We start from the raw sequence: 19,385 nt of genomic DNA, 5'->3' as shown, positions 1-19,385 counted from the left end.
TTGTGCTAAGCGTTAGGAATACGCTCGTCACCGCATCTTTGATTATCCTGTGTGGATTCGCAGGTTCGAATCCCATGCGGGATAGTTATGTGCGAGAGGATTGCTGGACACCTCGCCGTCATAGGGTGGTTCACGTAACCGCTGGTCGGTTACGACTTCCTCCACCATCAAGTCCATGCTTCCGAAAAACAAATAACTAAAACTAATCCCATACCCGACATGGCAGCATGGACTGGTAATCGGACGAGAGGCCTTGGTTCGCCATATGGTTAAGCCCTCTTATCGACTTTCCTCTCCCCCAGGATAAATATGTAAATCCTATCCTAGATACAGAGATACCGGTACCGCAGTACGGTACCGGTAGGAACAATATTTAGGCAAAAAGTGATAGCAAAAGCATAGTAAAGCAGTACTCATGAAAAATCCCGCGAATGCCATGGGAAGCTTGTTATTGAAGTACGGTACCGGCACCGTACCGTACTGGTGCATAAGTTCCAAAATCTCAAATTGTGAGCTTAAAATACCGGTACCACTAAACTGGACAAAATCTAGTAAAACTCTTAACTTGATAGCCTAAGTACAGAAGTAAGTTTCTAAATAGCCTAGTTTCTGGTGATAGGCCTAGCTAGGTTAGAACCGCAGTAACCAGGCAAAAGAAAACCAGAAACCTACCTTACTGCGTTATTGCTATTGCCGCAATCATCAAATTGTGCTATTACTGTATTATATATACCGGTACGCTTTGGCTACAACGTTACACTGTGAAAGCTGTACCGGTATTCAAAATAAGTGTCTACCCTTCATGAGAACGGCCTTTTGCGAGAATATGGTGCACCGATGACGGATATTTCCGAAATCAATATCTGAGATGTTTTTATTAATAAAAAAAAAAATGTATGTAAAAAAAAAAAAAAAAAAAAATCAATATCAGAGAAAACAGTAACTGCCAAAGTTTATCTATGCAAAACCGAGTGCTTCATTCGAAACAAACAAATTTAAAATTGTTGGATAAATAAGTGTCCGCCCTTTGCAAGAACAAAACTTTGCGAGAATATGGTGCTCCGACAACGGATATTTCCGAAATTAATATTAGAAAAAACCAATGACATGTTGTTTCATGTCATCAGAGAAAAGAGTAACCCTCAAAGTTCACCTACGCAAAACCAAGTACTTCTTTCGAAACAGACAAATTTAAAATTGTTGGTTATAACTATTTGTGAGAACAATGCGGTCTGTATTACTACGAACCTTTTGCAACTTCCCGAACCTAAAGCCCGATTTATGTGTTTTAAACATTGAGGTGTATATAGACCTCAATGGACCTTTCCCCGAGCATCGACTTCCTTGTTAACATCGTGACATTGGCCAATCAGCAAGATGCAAAGAGTGACGTAACAATGCTCCCTTTTCGCATCCGCTCAGACACTTTTCTCACTCAGACAGATTTTCAAGCGTGGCCGTAAACATTATCTCGTTTTCGCGTTTTTGAACTCTATTCGTCAGTTTTCAGTTGTGTTTCGGAAACTTAAATATAAATCAGATAATTCAATTATCATTCTGTCTTCTTAGGAATTTAGATTTAATTGCAGTAATAAAAAATTAGTGTAAAAATAGCTGTGATAGACCATGCTAAAATTTTTTACCGGTACTTTTAAAAAACAGATTTTTGTATGCGATGAATCATAATGATGGTTTGCAACACATACCCCATTTTACAGGCGCCAACTCGCAAAAGCACTCTTGAAATAGCCCCGAAAATTTTGCAATGGTAAAGTACAGGAAGAATTTTTCGGGGGTCAAAGGTCGGGGAAAGGTCTATGGTTTTCACTTATTGGACAGGAAGTGTATATATGGATCTTTTTGATAATTGCTGTTGTTGAAGTGATTGTCTTTGTAGCTTTCTTTTCGAAATTAACAAAAAATGAAATGAGAGAGCAAGGGATTATATTGCCGTTGTCGAACTTAAAAATGAAACATATACTTATACAGTACAGTATACAAAATAGGTAATTCAAAGTTTATGGTACATGACTGGGTGGTAACTATACGATCGCTAAGCTCACAAGAGTTTGTTACAAACCAATACAAAATTCATAAACAAATAGTTTGCCGATTCAATATCTTTAACTCTTTATAAAATTATATACATCATTTATAAATCACTATTCTGATTGTGAAATATAAATTGAAGCACAATACACCGAATAAGCACAATAGCAAAATTTTAGAGTCAAATATGTTTTACGGGGTGCAGGGTATGACGTATGTTCAGAATGAAATTAGGATTCTTTTTAATTGTAATTCAATGATCAATTCGTTTAAAACAGCCATATGCGTAATTTACCGTTGTTCACCCTACAACTGTAAACATATTTCATGCTATCTATCTCCTACGGTTTAATTTACATACTTTTTTTTATTAAAACATTCATTTTGGTTTTTGAAACTTTTATATTTTCATATTAATGTTAAATGCCCCAGGCAGAATATGCATGACTTCAGACAATTTCTAATTTTATTTCACTTCAAATAAAATTGCATACGTAAGAGCCAATCTTCACAATATCAATAAATATTTCAAAAAAAAATTTGCTATATAAATGTCAACGCTTTTTATATTTTTTGGTTTCTGACACGTAATTAAAATTAAAAATATATACTGAAATTTAGTCATTTCGAGTTATTTAAGAGAATGGATTACGAAATTTGACTTGGATGGAAATGCGTACAAGAAGACAACGGGAACATTTTGGTCAGTCAGTACTGCTGTGGAAGTTGTGAAATGATGTGAACACCTAAACTTGCAAAAATGTATATACATTCCTGTTTATTGTATGTGTAATAAAAAATTCCCCAAATTTTGCGCTACTTTATTTATGGCAAAACTTCATATATATATATATATGAGTTTGGCATCGTCTACTACATCGACTAAATGATGATTACACGATAAGATAGGCGATAAATGGCAGACAAATAAATGACAACGCACAATGAATTGGATTTTTGCTTCAGGCAGTTCTCTATCATTAGTTACGATGGCGGCTAGTTGTGTATATGTATATTAACTCGAGATAACAAGTATATATATATATATATATAGCCTATAGCTTATGGCTAAAATTACATCAAAATGATTTACCTATTGCAAATCAAACTGTTTGTAATTCGCTGCATATATATATATATACCATTCGTATATCCGCCTGATAAATCAGGATCAGGGATTTGTGATGAAATCTGTACATTTATTGTTTCCTCAGCGTATTATGTAGATTGTTATGACATGACGGTTAAAACGCTATTTGTTAAATAGCAAAGTAAGGGCTACAAAGAAGACGGGAAATAGTGTAAATTGATAGCACAACCCATGGCGACACGCGAGAACAAAAGTATGACTTAAATATTTGTTTGTGTGTATTTTACTTCTCTCTTCCCATTTACATTCTGATTGTCCCATTCATTTAGCGAATATTTAGAACAAGTAGCTGAATCCTACGTTTTAAAATTGATTCAAGTATTAAAGTGAACCAAAAAATCAACTAAAAAATTACCTTCCATTTAAATACTGATTTATATCTGAATTACAGTGTTCAAAAATATGAAAATTATCGTTGCAATTGTTTTGTGCTGGATTTGCTTGAGTTCGTGTAAAAAAGGTAAGTTATTCTAAACATTCATTAACAATTTTCCTAATTTTGAACATGTGAAATAATTGTGGAGTTAACCACCCAGTGGTATTTATTGAAGGGCGATGTGGCATAGCGGGCAAGATGGAAAATATATAAAAAAAAATAAATCTATACTAGCTATTCGCCATAATCTGAAAACTGTAGTAAAGGTATTCTAATTGACAAAGAAATTTCCAGAATGTCGCGAAACACAATGAAATACAAGCTCACTATAACGCAGAGCCATGAAGCAGTCAGTGCCCAATGCCGCCTACAAATACTTACTCCGTTAACCGTCTTATACGAACAAAATTCAGTTGAATATCCGGTCCTCAAACATTTTATACATAAGGAGGGAAAAATCGCTGTTTTTTAGATACTGGAAAAATCGCTTTCGATTTTTCAGTAATGTACTAATCAGCGGTAAAAGTAAATGCTGGAAGCCTATTGCATTTATACTATTTTTTATAAATTTTCATCATTACTCGTGAATTTATGTTTGAGCATTGATATATATATTAGTTATATGCCTATTCTTATCACCTAATTCGAGATAGGGATATTCTGATTGGTGATTGTGCTTATTTTGTCTCAGTTCCGCGTCCACAATGCATCCACAAAATCAATGGTACAAATGGTGTTGTTAAATTTCCCGGAATGCTGCTTAATGACAAAGCGAAGAAATTATTTACAGAAGGGAGAAAAATGGGAAGAATTTGTATCATACACGGAAAAATACCAGAAAATAATGATTTGATATTGAAAATAGACCATCCAGTTGCCCACCAGAACTGGATATCGGTGCGTCCAATTATGTTCGCTTTGTAACAATAATGGGAATACAAAGGACAGTTTTCTCTGTTAGTCTGTCATTTATCTTGAGAAAGTACTTTTGAAATTTGACGATAACACATTTATGCAGGTCATTTAAATTAGTAATCAAAACGTAAAAAGACAATAACTACATTCGGCTGTTAAACAGATCCATTCCAAACATTTCCAAAAATGCAGGTATTGTTCAAGAATAGAATGTCAACAATTTTGCCTTCTTTTACTCAGATATATAAAGTCTGTTTCTGTTTGTCTCTTATAAGTCTGATATAAACACAGTTATCATATTTCGTCTCTACGCAATGATATATTGGAAGCAATTTAAATTTCAACTAGTTTCCGCACCTCTTGAGTAAGTGTTATAGCAATTCTGCTTCGTATTTTTGTACTAACACTTGGTCGTAACTAAATTGGACTATGATTGAAAAAGGGTATTTTAGTTAGCGATACACTGAGTTAAAATATTTTTGTATGTTTTAAGGTTGGTGGAAAGATTCCAGAATACGGCGATTGGGAAAATATGGCCATTTTGTATTACAATGACCAAGGATCTGTTGATATGCACACGGCCCATCAATATAGTACATTTGCAAGAGATGGCGAAAATGGGACAAAAGAAATAATGCTTCCTGGATACAAATTTGGTCATGTAAGAATTGTCTTCCCCCGAAAAAAGACAAATTTAATAATTACGTACTCGTGGACTGATACCCGTAAGTTTATTTTCATTTATATATTATGCAAAATATATCTGACGTTCCCCAGATAACAGTCGGAAGTATTTGTCAAAACATCACAAAATTGCTATGCTATTATTAATTGGACACGAAATGTACATATGAATCGTTTTGATATTATGCTGTTATACCCGAAGTGTACATATGAATCCTTTGTTATGTTGTTTTTGATCATGTTGTTAGTATTTTTCTGCTTCCTGTTGTGAAAAAAAAATCGCTTTTCTCACTTAAAAATTTTGGTTGAACATTGTATTTTTTGCCGGAACTTTTATATTCATTTCAAAAATTTCTGCGACCTTCATGAAATTCAAATCAAATTTTGCGCTTCTTGTGACGGTTCCTTTTTCGCGTAAGTTGATTTATGGTTGTTTCCTGCGGTACGCTACCGGTAGACTACTGTAGCAGATTGCATACCTACTTTGTGTCCATATATTTGAGTATCGATCTCTTGTTGTAAATCATCTTGTTATTTTTTTTTTTTTTTGACCCGCCAAGCTTGACGGCTGACTTGTGTTTTGATTTTGTAAATTCTTTCTATGCGCAAGTCGCGAGTTCTTCGATACCACTGTAGAGAAATGTTGATGATTTAATGCTACAGTTGTGAATTGAATTATTAAGCATTTTAATTCACGTCAAAAAGTCTAATGAATCATTACCTTCATGAGACATGGTTTGGGGGTAAATTTTGGGTAATAATTAGTTTTTTCTTTCGTGTCCATATATTATGCGTTGGCATCTTAATTATCACATCAATTCAATACTAATAAACAATAAAGCAATTGAAATTTCAAAGTCAGTATTAGTATAGCATTATTCTTTATTATTCTTTCAAATCAATATGTTTGTATCCGCCAGAAAAAATGTGTTTCATCCGAATTTATAAATAAATGATATACATAAAAAGTTATATATTTCATATATATATATAAATAATTTCCAAACGCGTCATGACTTTTCAACAAATTACCAACCCTGGTAATCTAGCTCTAAAAAGGCAGAGTTTGGGAAACACAATTATAAGCTAATTGATGCAGCTGCAACTGAAACATAAAAAATCCTTACAATGCATTCGCAATATTCAAGTAGGGTACCTAGTTTGGAACCAGTTTGAAATCCGGGGGTCGGGATTTCCCCCATCCAATCCCGGGATTAATAAAATTGAAAACACACAAACACAAAATAGTATAAGCAGTCATGGTTATTTCTTATAAAACTGACGCAAAAACACGAGAGCACCAAGAGTGTCATCATTTAGTTTTGGACGTGGCAAAAAAATCAAGATCTGAAAATGCACGTTCAGCCTCAACTGACGTAGGTTTGATTGTTTCTAGAGCGTCATACAACTTTTCCATATTTTCTGAATCTCATATAGCAGCATTTCCTTCTCAGCCATCGACATTCGACATCCATGAGCACACCTTCATTCTATTACATTTTCAGCGCGTTAAACGAAGGCATGAAGCTCTTGCGCCAACATCATTGGAGTGTTTTTGTCGTGGCTGCTATCTTTTGATCAAATATTCAGCTTTTTAATGGTGTCTAGGTCGGATTCTTCCGTACAGAACATTTTGAATCTTTGTCAATTGTTTGTCGGATGTCATTGTTTCCGGTGCTGCGTGATTTCCGTCCAGAAAATCCCGTAATTATATTTAAAATAACTCCGGGATCGGAACTGAAAAAAAAAACAGAAAATCCCGGAATCGCAACACTAATTTTACGAACATGTCCACAATCGATGCTTTAAGGTTATTTACTTTACTTGAAGGAAAAGCTTGTAAATCGTTAACTGACATAGCTGACATAGTAACGTGTACCGATAGAAGCAATTTGAATTCAAAGTGCACAGTGAAGTGTAAGGTTGGATTCGCTCCTTCACCGATATTATACAGACTAGCCAAAGATGAAATTAAAAAGAAACTTCCTCTAATGTCGACAACGTGCCGGTAATGTTATTTTAATGAAATTATAAATTTTATGCTTTTATAATTTACGTTGTACTGCATTTGACGTTTTGTATATTCAAGAATGTTCGAGCCATGATAGTTTGACTTCAAATAAAAGTGAAAATAATCGATCTATAATTCTATAGTTTATAGTTCTAACTTCACAAAAAATGCCGATACAATATACCTGCTATAATGCAAGCTAAATATATTCTTGAGTGAAATATATACGTGTGGTATTAGGCTTTTATTCGGAAGATATTATCCATTACCTCCTGTACTGTATTGTGTAATTTGGAGTTTTCATATAACGAAGTATTGCATTGTATGATTCAGCGATGAATGTTCACATTAATTTGAAATGTTCTCCCATCTGTAATGTAGATGCTGATTGCAATAGTAAAATATTCCAAAGTTTATATCAGGAGCGATTCAAAAGTTATGTCCCCACACAAGAGTTCTAATAGTGCAGTATCTTGCCGTATAAAAGAGAAATATGATCACTGCAATATAAGAGCTATATTCAAAAAGTTTTAAGTGATTTGAGAATACGTGAAGCTGAAATGGTGGATTTGGCCGAAACAATTAATGAGGCTTGTATTTCAAGAGACATCCTTGGTAGTCACTGGATTGGCGGATTTGTTACTAACCTTCGCTCTCCAAAATATTTTTGTCCATGTCCAATTCAGATATGATGCACCAATTGGGGCGTCTATATTCCAATTGTTTATGGTCGGATTGGATAAGGAGTCATTGAACATAACTGAGGTTACCAACGAAATGTTTGCCACGTATTATTGAAATAATGATCGCATGTCATCATCATGACTCCACTGACTCCGTCAATGACTTCCACATTATCAGTGAAACGAGTTTTTTCAGGGGGGCTTGCTATGGTGTTGAGAAACTCCCAAAATGAGTTTCGATTTCATGTAATCGGAATCATTTCGACAGTTTCACTGTCATGTTTTTAAATGTAATAAATATACACAATGTGCGTGTCACAAAAAGCTATAGCTAGAGTGATATCTCTAATTCACATCTTATTCAATTATTTTACAGGGGAAATGGTTTTCAGTCGCCAGACTGGTTTCCTAAAATTTCAATTCAATCAAGCTTCGATGTGCTCTCAGGGTTCGATGGATCCCTTCCAATACAGAAATTTCCGATACAGATAGTGTGAGAAAAAGAATTGCGATTAATAAAATCTTTCTTCCCAAGATGAATCCTAAGTGAAAATAGAATTTTTTTTTTTAAATTAAATCATAGAATAAATAATGAGATTTAGAAAATGGTCCGACAATTAAAATTCTATATATATCATTTACTTCAAGAAAGCGCATGTAATCAAAATTCTAATTCTGTGCTTGCTATAGGAAATGAAAACAACTGAAAATCCCAAATTTGCATATATAATATATTATCTCCGAATGATTTTTTTATCTATCCATGAATATGATTTTTGTGTTTAGGTGTTAACTTACACTTTGGCACCAACAATGTTTCAGGATAGCATTTACCTTTACGCAATCTTACGAAACTGAATTCGCTTGATTAGCTTTCTGATACTATTAGCCCGGTTTTAACTTGGCGATAATTATTGTAATTTCAATTTTTATTACTAGGGAACCTGGGGTCAAAGAATGGTATCGTGCAATATTAATTTATCCAGAAATTGTTGTGGATTTTCGGAAAGAAGAATTAATGAATTCGCACAAATGCCTTAGTTTGGAAAACTTAGCTGATTGTTTTGGAGGAAAGTCAAGATTCGTGGTAATTTATTGTGGGACTAAAGAAAGTTTATAGTACATATATATAGGAGAAAAATCGATATAGAAACTCAAATCTGCATTGGGGTAAAATAAACTCAATATCGCCAACACAGAATATGGACTTAATATACCCCTAAGTGTATAAATATATATTTATTGTTCGGCGACATTCAAGTCCCGTTTTACGAATCTTTGTATATAGCGGAAATCATATCAATCCACTATTCCGTGACTGCCACATGCCAAATAATAATGTAGTTGTACAAAATAATGTTCTTCCACGTTTTAGCTTGAATACACTGTGTAATAATTCAACTATTGTATAGACCCATTGGATCGACAGTTGCGATTATCCAATTGATTATCTTCTGGAGTTATTCGGCGAAGATGGGGACAGTGGAATCGATCCCGATACAATTCCCGCACCAACTAAACTTACACTAAAGGATCAAATTCGGAAAATGGATTCCGAAGCAAAATTGCAACTTTTTATGAAATTATTTTTTGAGCAAAGGGAAGGACATTTTCATCATTTCACTGGAATAGGACAGGTGACGAAAATTACCATTTCCGACCATGTATATACTTACCTCTACCTAAATAATACGGACCATACATTGTATTTTAGGAACCTTGCGTAGTAGATGAGTACGTAGATCTGTACAATATTTTGATAACACCAACTACTACAATCTCAAAGGTAGACCGTATTTGGGATGAATTCAGAGGACTAGTAGATATTGCAGGTCATCTTATGTGTTTCTTTATTTTGATCTTTAGTACTGCAGTATTGCTATGCGGTGATGTTTTCAATCGTGTTAAATTCATTTAAAATACTTAGGCAAAGCAAGCAAAATTCATTAACAATAACGATTCGTGAGCTATTTATTTTCGGCATTGGTGAGATAAAGCTTCAAAATACAAAAGTGATCCGCTTCAAATAAAACATCTGGGGTAAAATATATGGTTTTATATGACTAGGAAGAAATTTGAAAACAAATCTCAACAACAAAATTTACAATACAATATAAGAAAAACGATTCATAGGTCTATCTTATGTTGCATATATATGACATAAATGTGTGCGGATTGTATTAGCATATTCAAAACGATTATAATGGCTTCATTTCTAAATCATTGAAATATATATTATGTTAATTAGGATTGTGGCAAATTACAAACAGTTCCTGTCACTGGGTAATAAATGGTTGATATTGTATGAAATAGCAAAATCGTTTCTTTTGAACCCTAAATGCTAATTTCTATGACCTAATGATCTAATCGCGACAATAGCGCATCAACCTATATTGAGAAAGTGATTTTCTGAATTAAATACAGGACATATAAGAATTGGGCGTTTATTGCACAAAAAAGGAAAAAAAAAACACTAAGCATGCCACATTACAAACAACTCTTATTCTAGTATCGATACTCCAAATCCAGGCTCGGCTATCCTTTTAGTTGACAATGGCAAAAATATTTTTTATTATTGATACAAGAGAGCAACACTCAAATCTTAACATGATTGTAAAACGATGAGCAAGAGTGCGCAGAAAAAATAAGCAAAATATAAAACAAATAGCTTTAGTGTTTTAGGGCACAATTTTATTTTAAACTACTGAACATTTGAAAAATAACAACTATGTCATGATCTATCAAACTCATTCTACATTTCACGCAACAATATTTTTGAATAAATGATATATACAATGATTTTTTATTTTCTTTTCAGACGTGTAATGCACGAAGTGAAGTGGGAAATGAATGGAAACCTCACTGGTCTTCGAACATTTGTGAATTACTCAAAGTGAAACTGAGTGATGGAAAAACAACATACGAATATAAGTACAAGTGTGCAAGCTTTAGAGGTATTTTTCAACTTCACAAGTACTGTTTGTAGAGCGTAATTACGCCATTCTTTTTGGAACGAATTGTAGTATCTTATAATACAATATTGTGTCGGTAAATACTGAAATTTTTATCATTTCGTGGGAAATTTTTATTTTAAAACAGTTTGCAAAGAGGATAATTTGTGGTGTTTTTCGCAATTTGAAGTAATGTCGAGACTTGTATTATATATGAACAATCATACGGAAATTTCGAATTTATGATCGGTAAAAGAATACAAGCCTTAAATAAGCCGCAAACATTGTTACAGTTAAAATAATATATTATTGTGTGTAAAGAAGTTGAACACGTGTGTTAACAAATTGGTGGATTGATTAACTAAACTGATATTTGTAACAAAATGCTTTCTTAATGTTCAGGACGAGGCCGTCGCGGTGAGTGTATTATTTGCAGACACGGGAAGAACAAACTGTGTCAAACTCCAAAGGCCTCTGGATAAGCGGAGAAATAAATAAATAAAAAAATCCGTAGTATTTACATCCTTAGCGCGGTGAAGGAACAATTAATCAGTTAACATTATCATAATAAAATTCATCGCCATTTTTCCTTTGCTCAAAAATACATTGTTTAGTGTAAATTTGTTAGAAGTGTACAACCGTTTACTCTTAGATGTCCATTGTTACTGGGGCACGTAGATAGCTTCAGTACAGTGTGTACCTCTTTTTAATTAGCTCTTGTGTATCACCGCTAGTGGGCAGTGGTTCACTGCCTTGTATTATTGGTCAAGGCCTCTTCGACAACAACATGAAACCGGGAGCGCACACAGTAAATTTGCTTACCTACTTCATGTGTTTATCGTAGAACTATATTGGCTGGATAGACGGCAACTGTCATTTACCGCAACCAATTCCTGTATGGTTGCTTTATTGAATTACATTTAATAACTGAAGATTCTGTTTAACTGTGGATTTACTTGGATTAAACTATCATTCCAAGCAACAATATCAGAGCTGAATATTGCCGGTGTGTCATAGACAGTAAGACTGGTTTTGGGGCGCATATAAATGCATTACAGTCATAGACAATTTGCGGGGCTATTGGACTTTGCACACCGCAGCATCCATGTTAATGATATTCGCAACAAACTTTCTCGTTCTGCAGGTATGTTAGGTTATCTCCAACACTATGTTGATACAGCTACACTTATAGTGTTATATTTATCATTTCAATTTTCTATAGTATATACAATTGTAGCATATGGATACGCATCTCAATCAATTTCGAATGGAATCAAAATGCAACAAAATAGAGCCGTTAAAACCTTTTTTAGGTCTTCTGCTCGTTTGGATCTCGTAAATATGAGTTCTGTAAGCTCATGCCCAAATGTCAATCATTTTATTTCCATTGCATTTGATTGTTATTTCAACAGACAAACTAACATCCACACATGCACCACAAGATTTAGTCCAAACATACTTATTCTATTTACCACAACTTAAAATTGTTTTAAACCCAAGGGTGCAAAGAGTGTGAAATAATATATACCAAGTGAGTCAAAGTCTTGAAAAGATAAACCCGACAAGCAAGGCCCACAGGCATACCTTCCTAGTAGTCCAAAATTGAATATGGTAATAATACCGAGTACACTAAAATTGAATAGTTCTAATAAAGTGATTTGTATATCTCCAATAAACAATTGGGGGACCATACGACTTTGAATACAAATTAAAGGTGGGGAATAACAATTAAGGGCCCAGGCACAGGGTAACGCTGAATGGTGAAGCGGTTTAACAGTGCCTTAAGTCACCCTAGAAATGTTGACCCTGTTCACCGGCCTATACGAACCAATACAAAAAGGGCCCAGGCACAGGGTAACGCTGAATGGTGAAGCGGTTTAACAGTGCCTTAAGTCACCCTAGAAATGTTGACCCTGTTCACCGGCCTATACGAACCAATACAAAAAGCAGTTGAATACCTGGTGTTCATACATTTCTTAGAGGAGAACCTAAATGTTATACTAATTATCACTATTTTACATTGTACTGCATTGAACATCATGTATAATCAAGCATGTTCAAGTCACGGTAGTTAGAGTTCAAATAAAAGTGAAAAAGATTGAACTGAATATTCAAATATATTATGTACCGGTATATAGTTCTAACTTCATGAAAATACCGAAATTCCGCTATAATGCAAGCTAAATCTATTCTTGAGTGAAATATATATGTGTGGTAGTGTAGCGAATGTGCATTGTGTAACTATGAATTATAATGTATTTAACCCTTTCTTTTAATAGTGTGTTCCGTTCCCCACAATAGGTCATTTTATCATAGCAACACTGATTACTGATTACATGTACTGCCTTTCTCGTATCGACCAATTTGATGACGTATCGTCCCGGCTTGCCGAGAGGGCTGCATAATATTGTGTTTTGATCCACTTCTGTTTTACTGCGTTAGGTGTGATGTGTTTAGATTCACTTCTGTTTTTACTGCGTTAAGTGTGATGTGTTTTGATCCACTCCTGATTTACTGTGTTAAGAGTTAAGTGTGTCTCAATTTTATCTGTTTTCGGAATTTGGATTGTGCATCTTCCTATAATATACAACAACGATTAGCATCAACACTGTGTGCTTATTATCGTCTGAAGGAGTCCAGATTGGAGTCACATTCCATAACGCGTGTCAAAACAATAACGCGGGAATCGAACTTAAACATATAGGGTGATAGTCTTTATCCCATCAGCATCTCGTCTCTTTCTCCCTATATTTTGATGACCTCCGACGTGTAAAGACACGCAACCGCTGGGAAATTCTATTTAACAAATTGGAAAAATCAATTCAATCACTGGAAAATCAACTTCATGATGGCAATTCAGTAATTCAACAGTGAAGACAGCAGCCTTTCCAAATTCAGCGCATCGTCTGGGACCGTCTCCACAAATGTCAAATCAGCAATAATCAAATCGGCCGCGAAGGCTGAGAAAACTCCCCGCCATTTAAGCAAAGACTTTATTCTATCAAGCGAATTTCAGATGGATATCTGATGACCATATTTCACTACACTTTACTTTGCTTTGTCATGCTTTGTATGAGAACGCAAGCCGTTGAGGGACCACTGAAATTATGTCACAAATCGTTACATGACAGACTTACAACATACGCAAACTAGCTATTTGTAACCGACACAAACTTCATACAATGAAGAATTGTTCAGCAAACATCTACGAGACATCTACCCTTCTTACAAATGTTGATACCAAGATTTGTGAACGTACAACGACCTACTGGCGAACCATTTCATGGCTGTTCTTCGTCAAGCGCAACCAAAAACACGTTCAAATACATCAGCCAATGCGCACCCAATTCCGGTTTTTGCCGGAAAGGTGTGTTTACATTTGTTTGGAATGTTGAAGATACGAAAGCTTGTAGAGCTCGCAACTTTCCGAAATTCAACACTACCGAATTCTTGTTATATTACAATGCATCGGGCAATCTTACCGATTGGAAATACCGATCATTGCAAACCTTCGAAACTTGATCTCAACTAACGAAATCTTGCATTGAATCAAACGAAGTCTATTGTGCATACAATGGCTTTGTTTTAAACGTAAATGACAACTGCCAAGACATTGTCAGATTACGTCATAAAGGCGTGGCCGCTATTTGGCCTCATTTACGCTTTATTCGTTGTACCCCCGCTTTATTTCATCTATCGAAGCTTGCCAAACTGCCGAATGTCCGTTCGCCGTACATTAACAAATGGATTGCTGCAACCAATACAACGACTTCTCAGCATACCGCGACAAACCGTAGTACAATTCAACGAACAGCAAGAAATGCACCAGTTATCCGATGTCGAAATTGACAATGAATCGATGGAAAATGCTAGCAACTTCTCAGATGCGAGCACCCAAGCTCGAATGGAGTCGAAAGTTTTGACTGTAACTCTTCAATTTATCCCCACCCTATTAAGTCAACTCGATTCCAGCGGTCGTTGCGAATTGTATATGGTGTGTGTCTTGCAATGTATAGCCTCGTTATTAATCGTTTTGTATTTTATTACTTTTCTCTTATTATTATCCACTATAAAACATCAAAACACCTTAGTATAAGAATTTAAATATAAAAAAAAAACATACAAATGAAATAATTGTGCAGTGTCAGTTTTCTTTTCTGTGTAATTACTTGTTATTAATCAATGCCTTGTTTTTTAGATATCACGAGTTCTTTTACTTCATACAGAATTTGATTCAGGTTCAATTTCAGGGATTCAATGGTTCAATAATCTGTCAAATTACTCATTATTCAATTTACAGGATTTTTTCTTATTATTTTGTTTCAAATAACTCTAACGCCAATTTTACAATCTTAAACACCAAACCAATTTCGGTGTAATTCTCAAGTACTAAATCCGCCATTTGTTTCTTCTCAGGCCCTTCCTTTAAACATCACATTCTTTTAGGTCCTTTCTTTCTCAAGTATTGTCGCCATTTTGTTTACTATTTCGTTACAATTCCATTTTAAAATGTTAAGCATTTCTCAGCAACATAGAGAGACCCTTTGAATTTTTTTTCTTGTATTTTATTTTCTCTCGTAAACGGCGTATATTCTCTTGTATAACTTAACCATTACTCATCATATCGTACCAATATCTTTTATTAATTCGTGTTATTTTGTTTTCTTTCACTTCATCTCTCGGCGGCCAGACTCCAAATTTTAAAAAAATTATCAAGTTAATTTTTTTTTACTGTCTAGGGGGAATTGTGTAGCGAATGTGCATTGTGTAATTATGAATTATAATGTATTTAACCCTTTTTTTTTAGTGTGTTCCGTTCCCCACAATAGGTCATTTTATCATAGCAACACTGATGCTGACACTGTACTGCCTTTCTCGTATCGACCAATTTGATGACGTATCGTCCCGGCTTGCCGAGAGGGCTGCATAATATTGTGTTTTGATCCACTTCTGTTTTACTGCGTTAGGTGTGATGTGTTTAGATTCACTTCTGTTTTTACTGCGTTAAGTGTGATGTGTTTTGATCCACTCCTGATTTACTGTGTTAAGAGTTAAGTGTGTCTCAATTTTATCTGTTTTCGGAATTTGGATTGTGCATCTTCCTATAATATACAACAACGATTAGCATCAACACTGTGTGCTTATTATCGTCTGAAGGAGTCCAGATTGGAGTCACATTCCATAACGCGTGTCAAAACAATAACGCGGGAATCGAACTTAAACATATAGATAGGGTGATAGTCTTTATCCCATCAGCATCTCGTCTCTTTCTCCCTATAGTAGATTGCCTTACTTTGAGAAAATATTATTGATTCAGCTCATGCCATATATCACAAACTTAATACAAAAGAACATTCTGTGAAGTAAGGAATATGCCCCGGTGCGTTTCACAGAATTATAAAGACGAACTGACGCCGAAAGTTTATATCAGAATCGATTCAAATGTTATGTGTCCCAACTCCGAGTTCTATAATGAGTATTGCATTACAGTGTCATATTGGAAGTGAAAGAGAACTATTACAATTTAAGTGCTATATTTAAAACATTTTGAGTGATTTGATAATGCTTGGAGCTGAAATGACGGATTTGGAGAACACCAATATTGACGCTTGTATTTCAGGAGATATTCTTGGTAGTCACTAGATTGGGGAATTTGTTCATAACTTTCGCTCTCTAAAATTTTTTGATAATGTCCAATTCAGATATGGTGCACCGGATGGCACGTCTAAACTCCAATTAAGCGCAGATTGGATAAGCTGGAAATACCTATAAACCAATGAAAATTGAAATTACTCACCAAACATTTGCCGCGTATTGTTGAAATAATACTCACCGGTCTTGCGAGTAGCACACCGTACGAAGTCTTGTCATCATCACGACTCCACATTGCGTGATGGCTGTTGAACCGCTGCTTCAAAGGAGCATTAATTTAGTTGCTATAATCGAAAATGAGTCTCGCAAATGATGTGATAGGCTAGTCTAAACTAAGCTATCAGTGCGTGTAAGCCAGGGGTCGGCAACCTACGGCCCGCGGGCCGGATCCGGCCCGCGACGCTTCACTAAATTATATAATAACAAAACATCTGTTTTGACGATTATATTCTTTAGACCAAATTATATTATAATCTTACAATTATATAATTCACAATTACTTGTTTAATTAATGAGCATATAATTTAATTATAATTAAGCAAATAGCAACAAAAAGTTGATGCTAAGTGCAAAGGGTTCAATGGCGCTGAAAATATTCAAATGGAATTTTATGAGATGCAATGAGGAAATAAATCTATACTCTATTCGAGAGATGTATCACTGCTTGATTTTTATTATAAAAAGTACCATCCGTCGGTTTTCCACCTTTCTAAAAATATGTGCGGCCCGCCAATGACTTGCAACCTTAATTTTGGCCCGCGAGCGACAAAAGGTTGCCGACCCCTGCTGTAAGCGGTACATGATTAATTAATTTTAATGAAAGTGATGGTTTTAAACACGTAAATAAGCTTATAAGCGCCAACACATCAAAACATTCTCAAAAGTCAAAATAAGTATAAATTTTTTTGCAAAAGTAAAGTATAGGAAGAATTTGTCTGGGGTCAGAGAAACGTTCTTTGGACCAGCCCAGTCTTTAAAATCGCCCTCGCCTGCTATTGTCCACGAACGAATCGAGATGGGCATGGTTTTTTTGTCCGTCTTGCGGATTAGGTCACAAAAAATGTAGTGCCACATTATAAAATGCTCCCATAGAACGTGTCTTGTGCCATTGTTCCCCACACCAAAATTTTTTTTTTAGTGGTACGCGGACAGAGTAAAAATCAGTAAAGTGGTCAGTAAAAGGTTGAGAACCACTGGTTTAGAACTGCCATATATATGCGTAATTCACCGTTGTTCACCCTACAATTGTATACATATGCCATGCTATCCTGCGACGGTTTAGTTTACATACCCTTTTTTTATCAAGACATTCATTTTGGTTTTTGAAACTTATATGTTTCCATAAGATGCATGACTTCAGACAATTTCTAATTTTATTTTTATTTTCAAATAAAACTGCATACGTAAGTGCCATTCTCCGCAATGTCAATGAAAATTCAAAAAAAAATGCTGTATAAATATCAATGCTTTTTTTTATTTTTTTTTTGTTTTCTGACACGTATAATATAAAAGTCAAAATATATACTGACATTTAGTTATTAAGAGGATAGATTATGAAACCAGAATTAGACTTGGGTGGAAATGCGTACAAGAAGATAACGGGAACTTTTTGGTCAGTTGGATTTGCTGTGGAAGTTGTAAAATAATGATGTGAACACCTGAAATTGCAAAAATGTTGATCCATACCTGTTTATTATATGTGTAATATAAAATTCCCCTAATTTTGCTCTACTTTATTTATGGTAAAACTCAGTGGCGGCGCGTCAATAGGGCCAACCGGGGCAATGCCCAGGTTGTTTTTTCGGTATAATAAAAAATATTCGAAAAATACCTCAATATCGGTTGCACAGACTGTCTACACTAGCCATATTCTCCCGACATGGTTCATTTTTCGCTCGCAAAGCCTTCGCCGAACGTCGACAGGGCGACGCCGATTTTGCCCCGGTTGCTCATTGTATATCGTATTCTCTCTTTTATCTTCCACTCGCCGCGTTTGTCTCGTTTGTTTTCTGTTTCTTTTACTAAATCATCGGGGCTAGCCCCGAAATTATGACGACACAATGCCGACGTTTCTTACAACAACGTGGTGACATATTCACGCATTCCTTCTCGTTCGTTGGTTGCTTGAAGAGTTGATAGTTTCCTCGCCTTCGTTTCGATAGTTTCCTCGCCTTCGATAGTTTCCTCGCCCCGGCTTCGCATTTCTTAGCCTTAGACCTCATAATGAATAAGGTTGAAATTTTTCAAAATTTGCACGTCAATTTCCCATCCATTTGTTGGCTACTGTTTCCAAATTTTACCCCATGATAAACGTGGGTAAAATGGAAAATGAATTGCGATGTATATACACCAATCAAACTCTTTTGAACATCACATCAACTTGCGCGCTCTACGGGTTCCTCATAGATAACACTCTAGTAACTACCTTTGCGGCGTCTGCAAAATTTCTGGACATCATTTTGACGGCGCCTATTTCTTCCGCCGACGCAGAGCGAACAATCAGCACGCTGAAGCGTATTAAAACGTATCTCAGAAACACAATGAAGCAAGATAGATTAAATTCCTTGGCTGTTTTATCCATTCACAGAGACGTTATTTCTGGGATGCATGACTTTAATCAGCGCGTTGTTGAGCATTTTGCTTCCAAGAAACCGCGGCGTGTTGCATATATGTTCAAGCAGTAGAAGTCTAGCAGCATATATATCTATGAGTGAGCGACGCATGTCCTTATCTTTGCATTACCTTTCCTTTCTTCATAGTAACGTTTTAAACCTTATTTTAGGTTTTGTCTTCTTTCCCGAAGTTTCTGTTAATATGTCATTGTATTTATCTGAGTAAATATTGCCTTTCCTTTTGAAAGAGGTTTCAAAAAAAACTATGTCTATATTTATTAATCCCTTGACTTGGACCGGTT

The 19,385-nt window shown here is 35.2% G+C and overlaps 1 protein-coding gene and 1 long non-coding RNA gene across 3 annotated transcripts; one reads left to right on the top strand and one right to left on the bottom strand.

Moving 5' to 3' along the window:
• The first annotated feature begins 3,218 nt into the window (after positions 1-3,218).
• LOC120328947 (uncharacterized) lies at positions 3,219-11,804 on the top strand. Of its 2 annotated transcripts, XM_078114521.1 has the most exons (10): positions 3,219-3,392; positions 3,591-3,659; positions 4,267-4,472; positions 4,984-5,215; positions 7,005-7,182; positions 8,245-8,361; positions 8,808-8,955; positions 9,281-9,505; positions 10,687-10,822; positions 11,222-11,804. In XM_078114521.1, exons 1-10 carry the CDS (start codon positions 3,371-3,373, stop codon positions 11,299-11,301), a joined length of 1,413 nt encoding a protein of 470 aa, XP_077970647.1. In that variant the 5' UTR covers positions 3,219-3,370; the 3' UTR covers positions 11,302-11,804. The 2 variants fall into 2 exon arrangements, with proteins under 2 accessions (XP_077970647.1, XP_077970648.1); XM_078114522.1 differs by lacking the exons at positions 3,219-3,392; positions 3,591-3,659 and having other exon boundaries at positions 4,438-4,531.
• Positions 11,805-16,316: 4,512 nt separating this feature from the next.
• Positions 16,317-18,591, bottom strand: LOC144425289 (uncharacterized). Its single transcript, XR_013477436.1, has 3 exons — positions 18,303-18,591; positions 16,653-16,727; positions 16,317-16,585 (listed from the first exon to the last, which is right to left on the bottom strand). It is a non-coding gene; the product is annotated as an uncharacterized LOC144425289 (long non-coding RNA).
• Positions 18,592-19,385: the final 794 nt, after the last annotated feature.

The sequence above is a fragment of the Styela clava genome, chromosome 7 (genome assembly GCF_964204865.1).
Source record: "Styela clava chromosome 7, kaStyClav1.hap1.2, whole genome shotgun sequence".
NCBI lineage: Eukaryota > Metazoa > Chordata > Ascidiacea > Stolidobranchia > Styelidae > Styela > Styela clava.
This window is presented reverse-complemented; position numbering and strand designations above follow the sequence as displayed.

Coding starts and splice junctions, on each gene's coding strand:
- LOC120328947 (XM_078114521.1), top strand. CDS start 3,371: ATGGCGACACGCGAGAACAAAA. Junction 3,660..4,266: donor CTTGAGTTCGTGTAAAAAAG/GTAAGTTATTCT, acceptor ATTTTGTCTCAG/TTCCGCGTCCACAATGCATC. Junction 10,823..11,221: donor CAAGTGTGCAAGCTTTAGAG/GTATTTTTCAAC, acceptor CTTAATGTTCAG/GACGAGGCCGTCGCGGTGAG.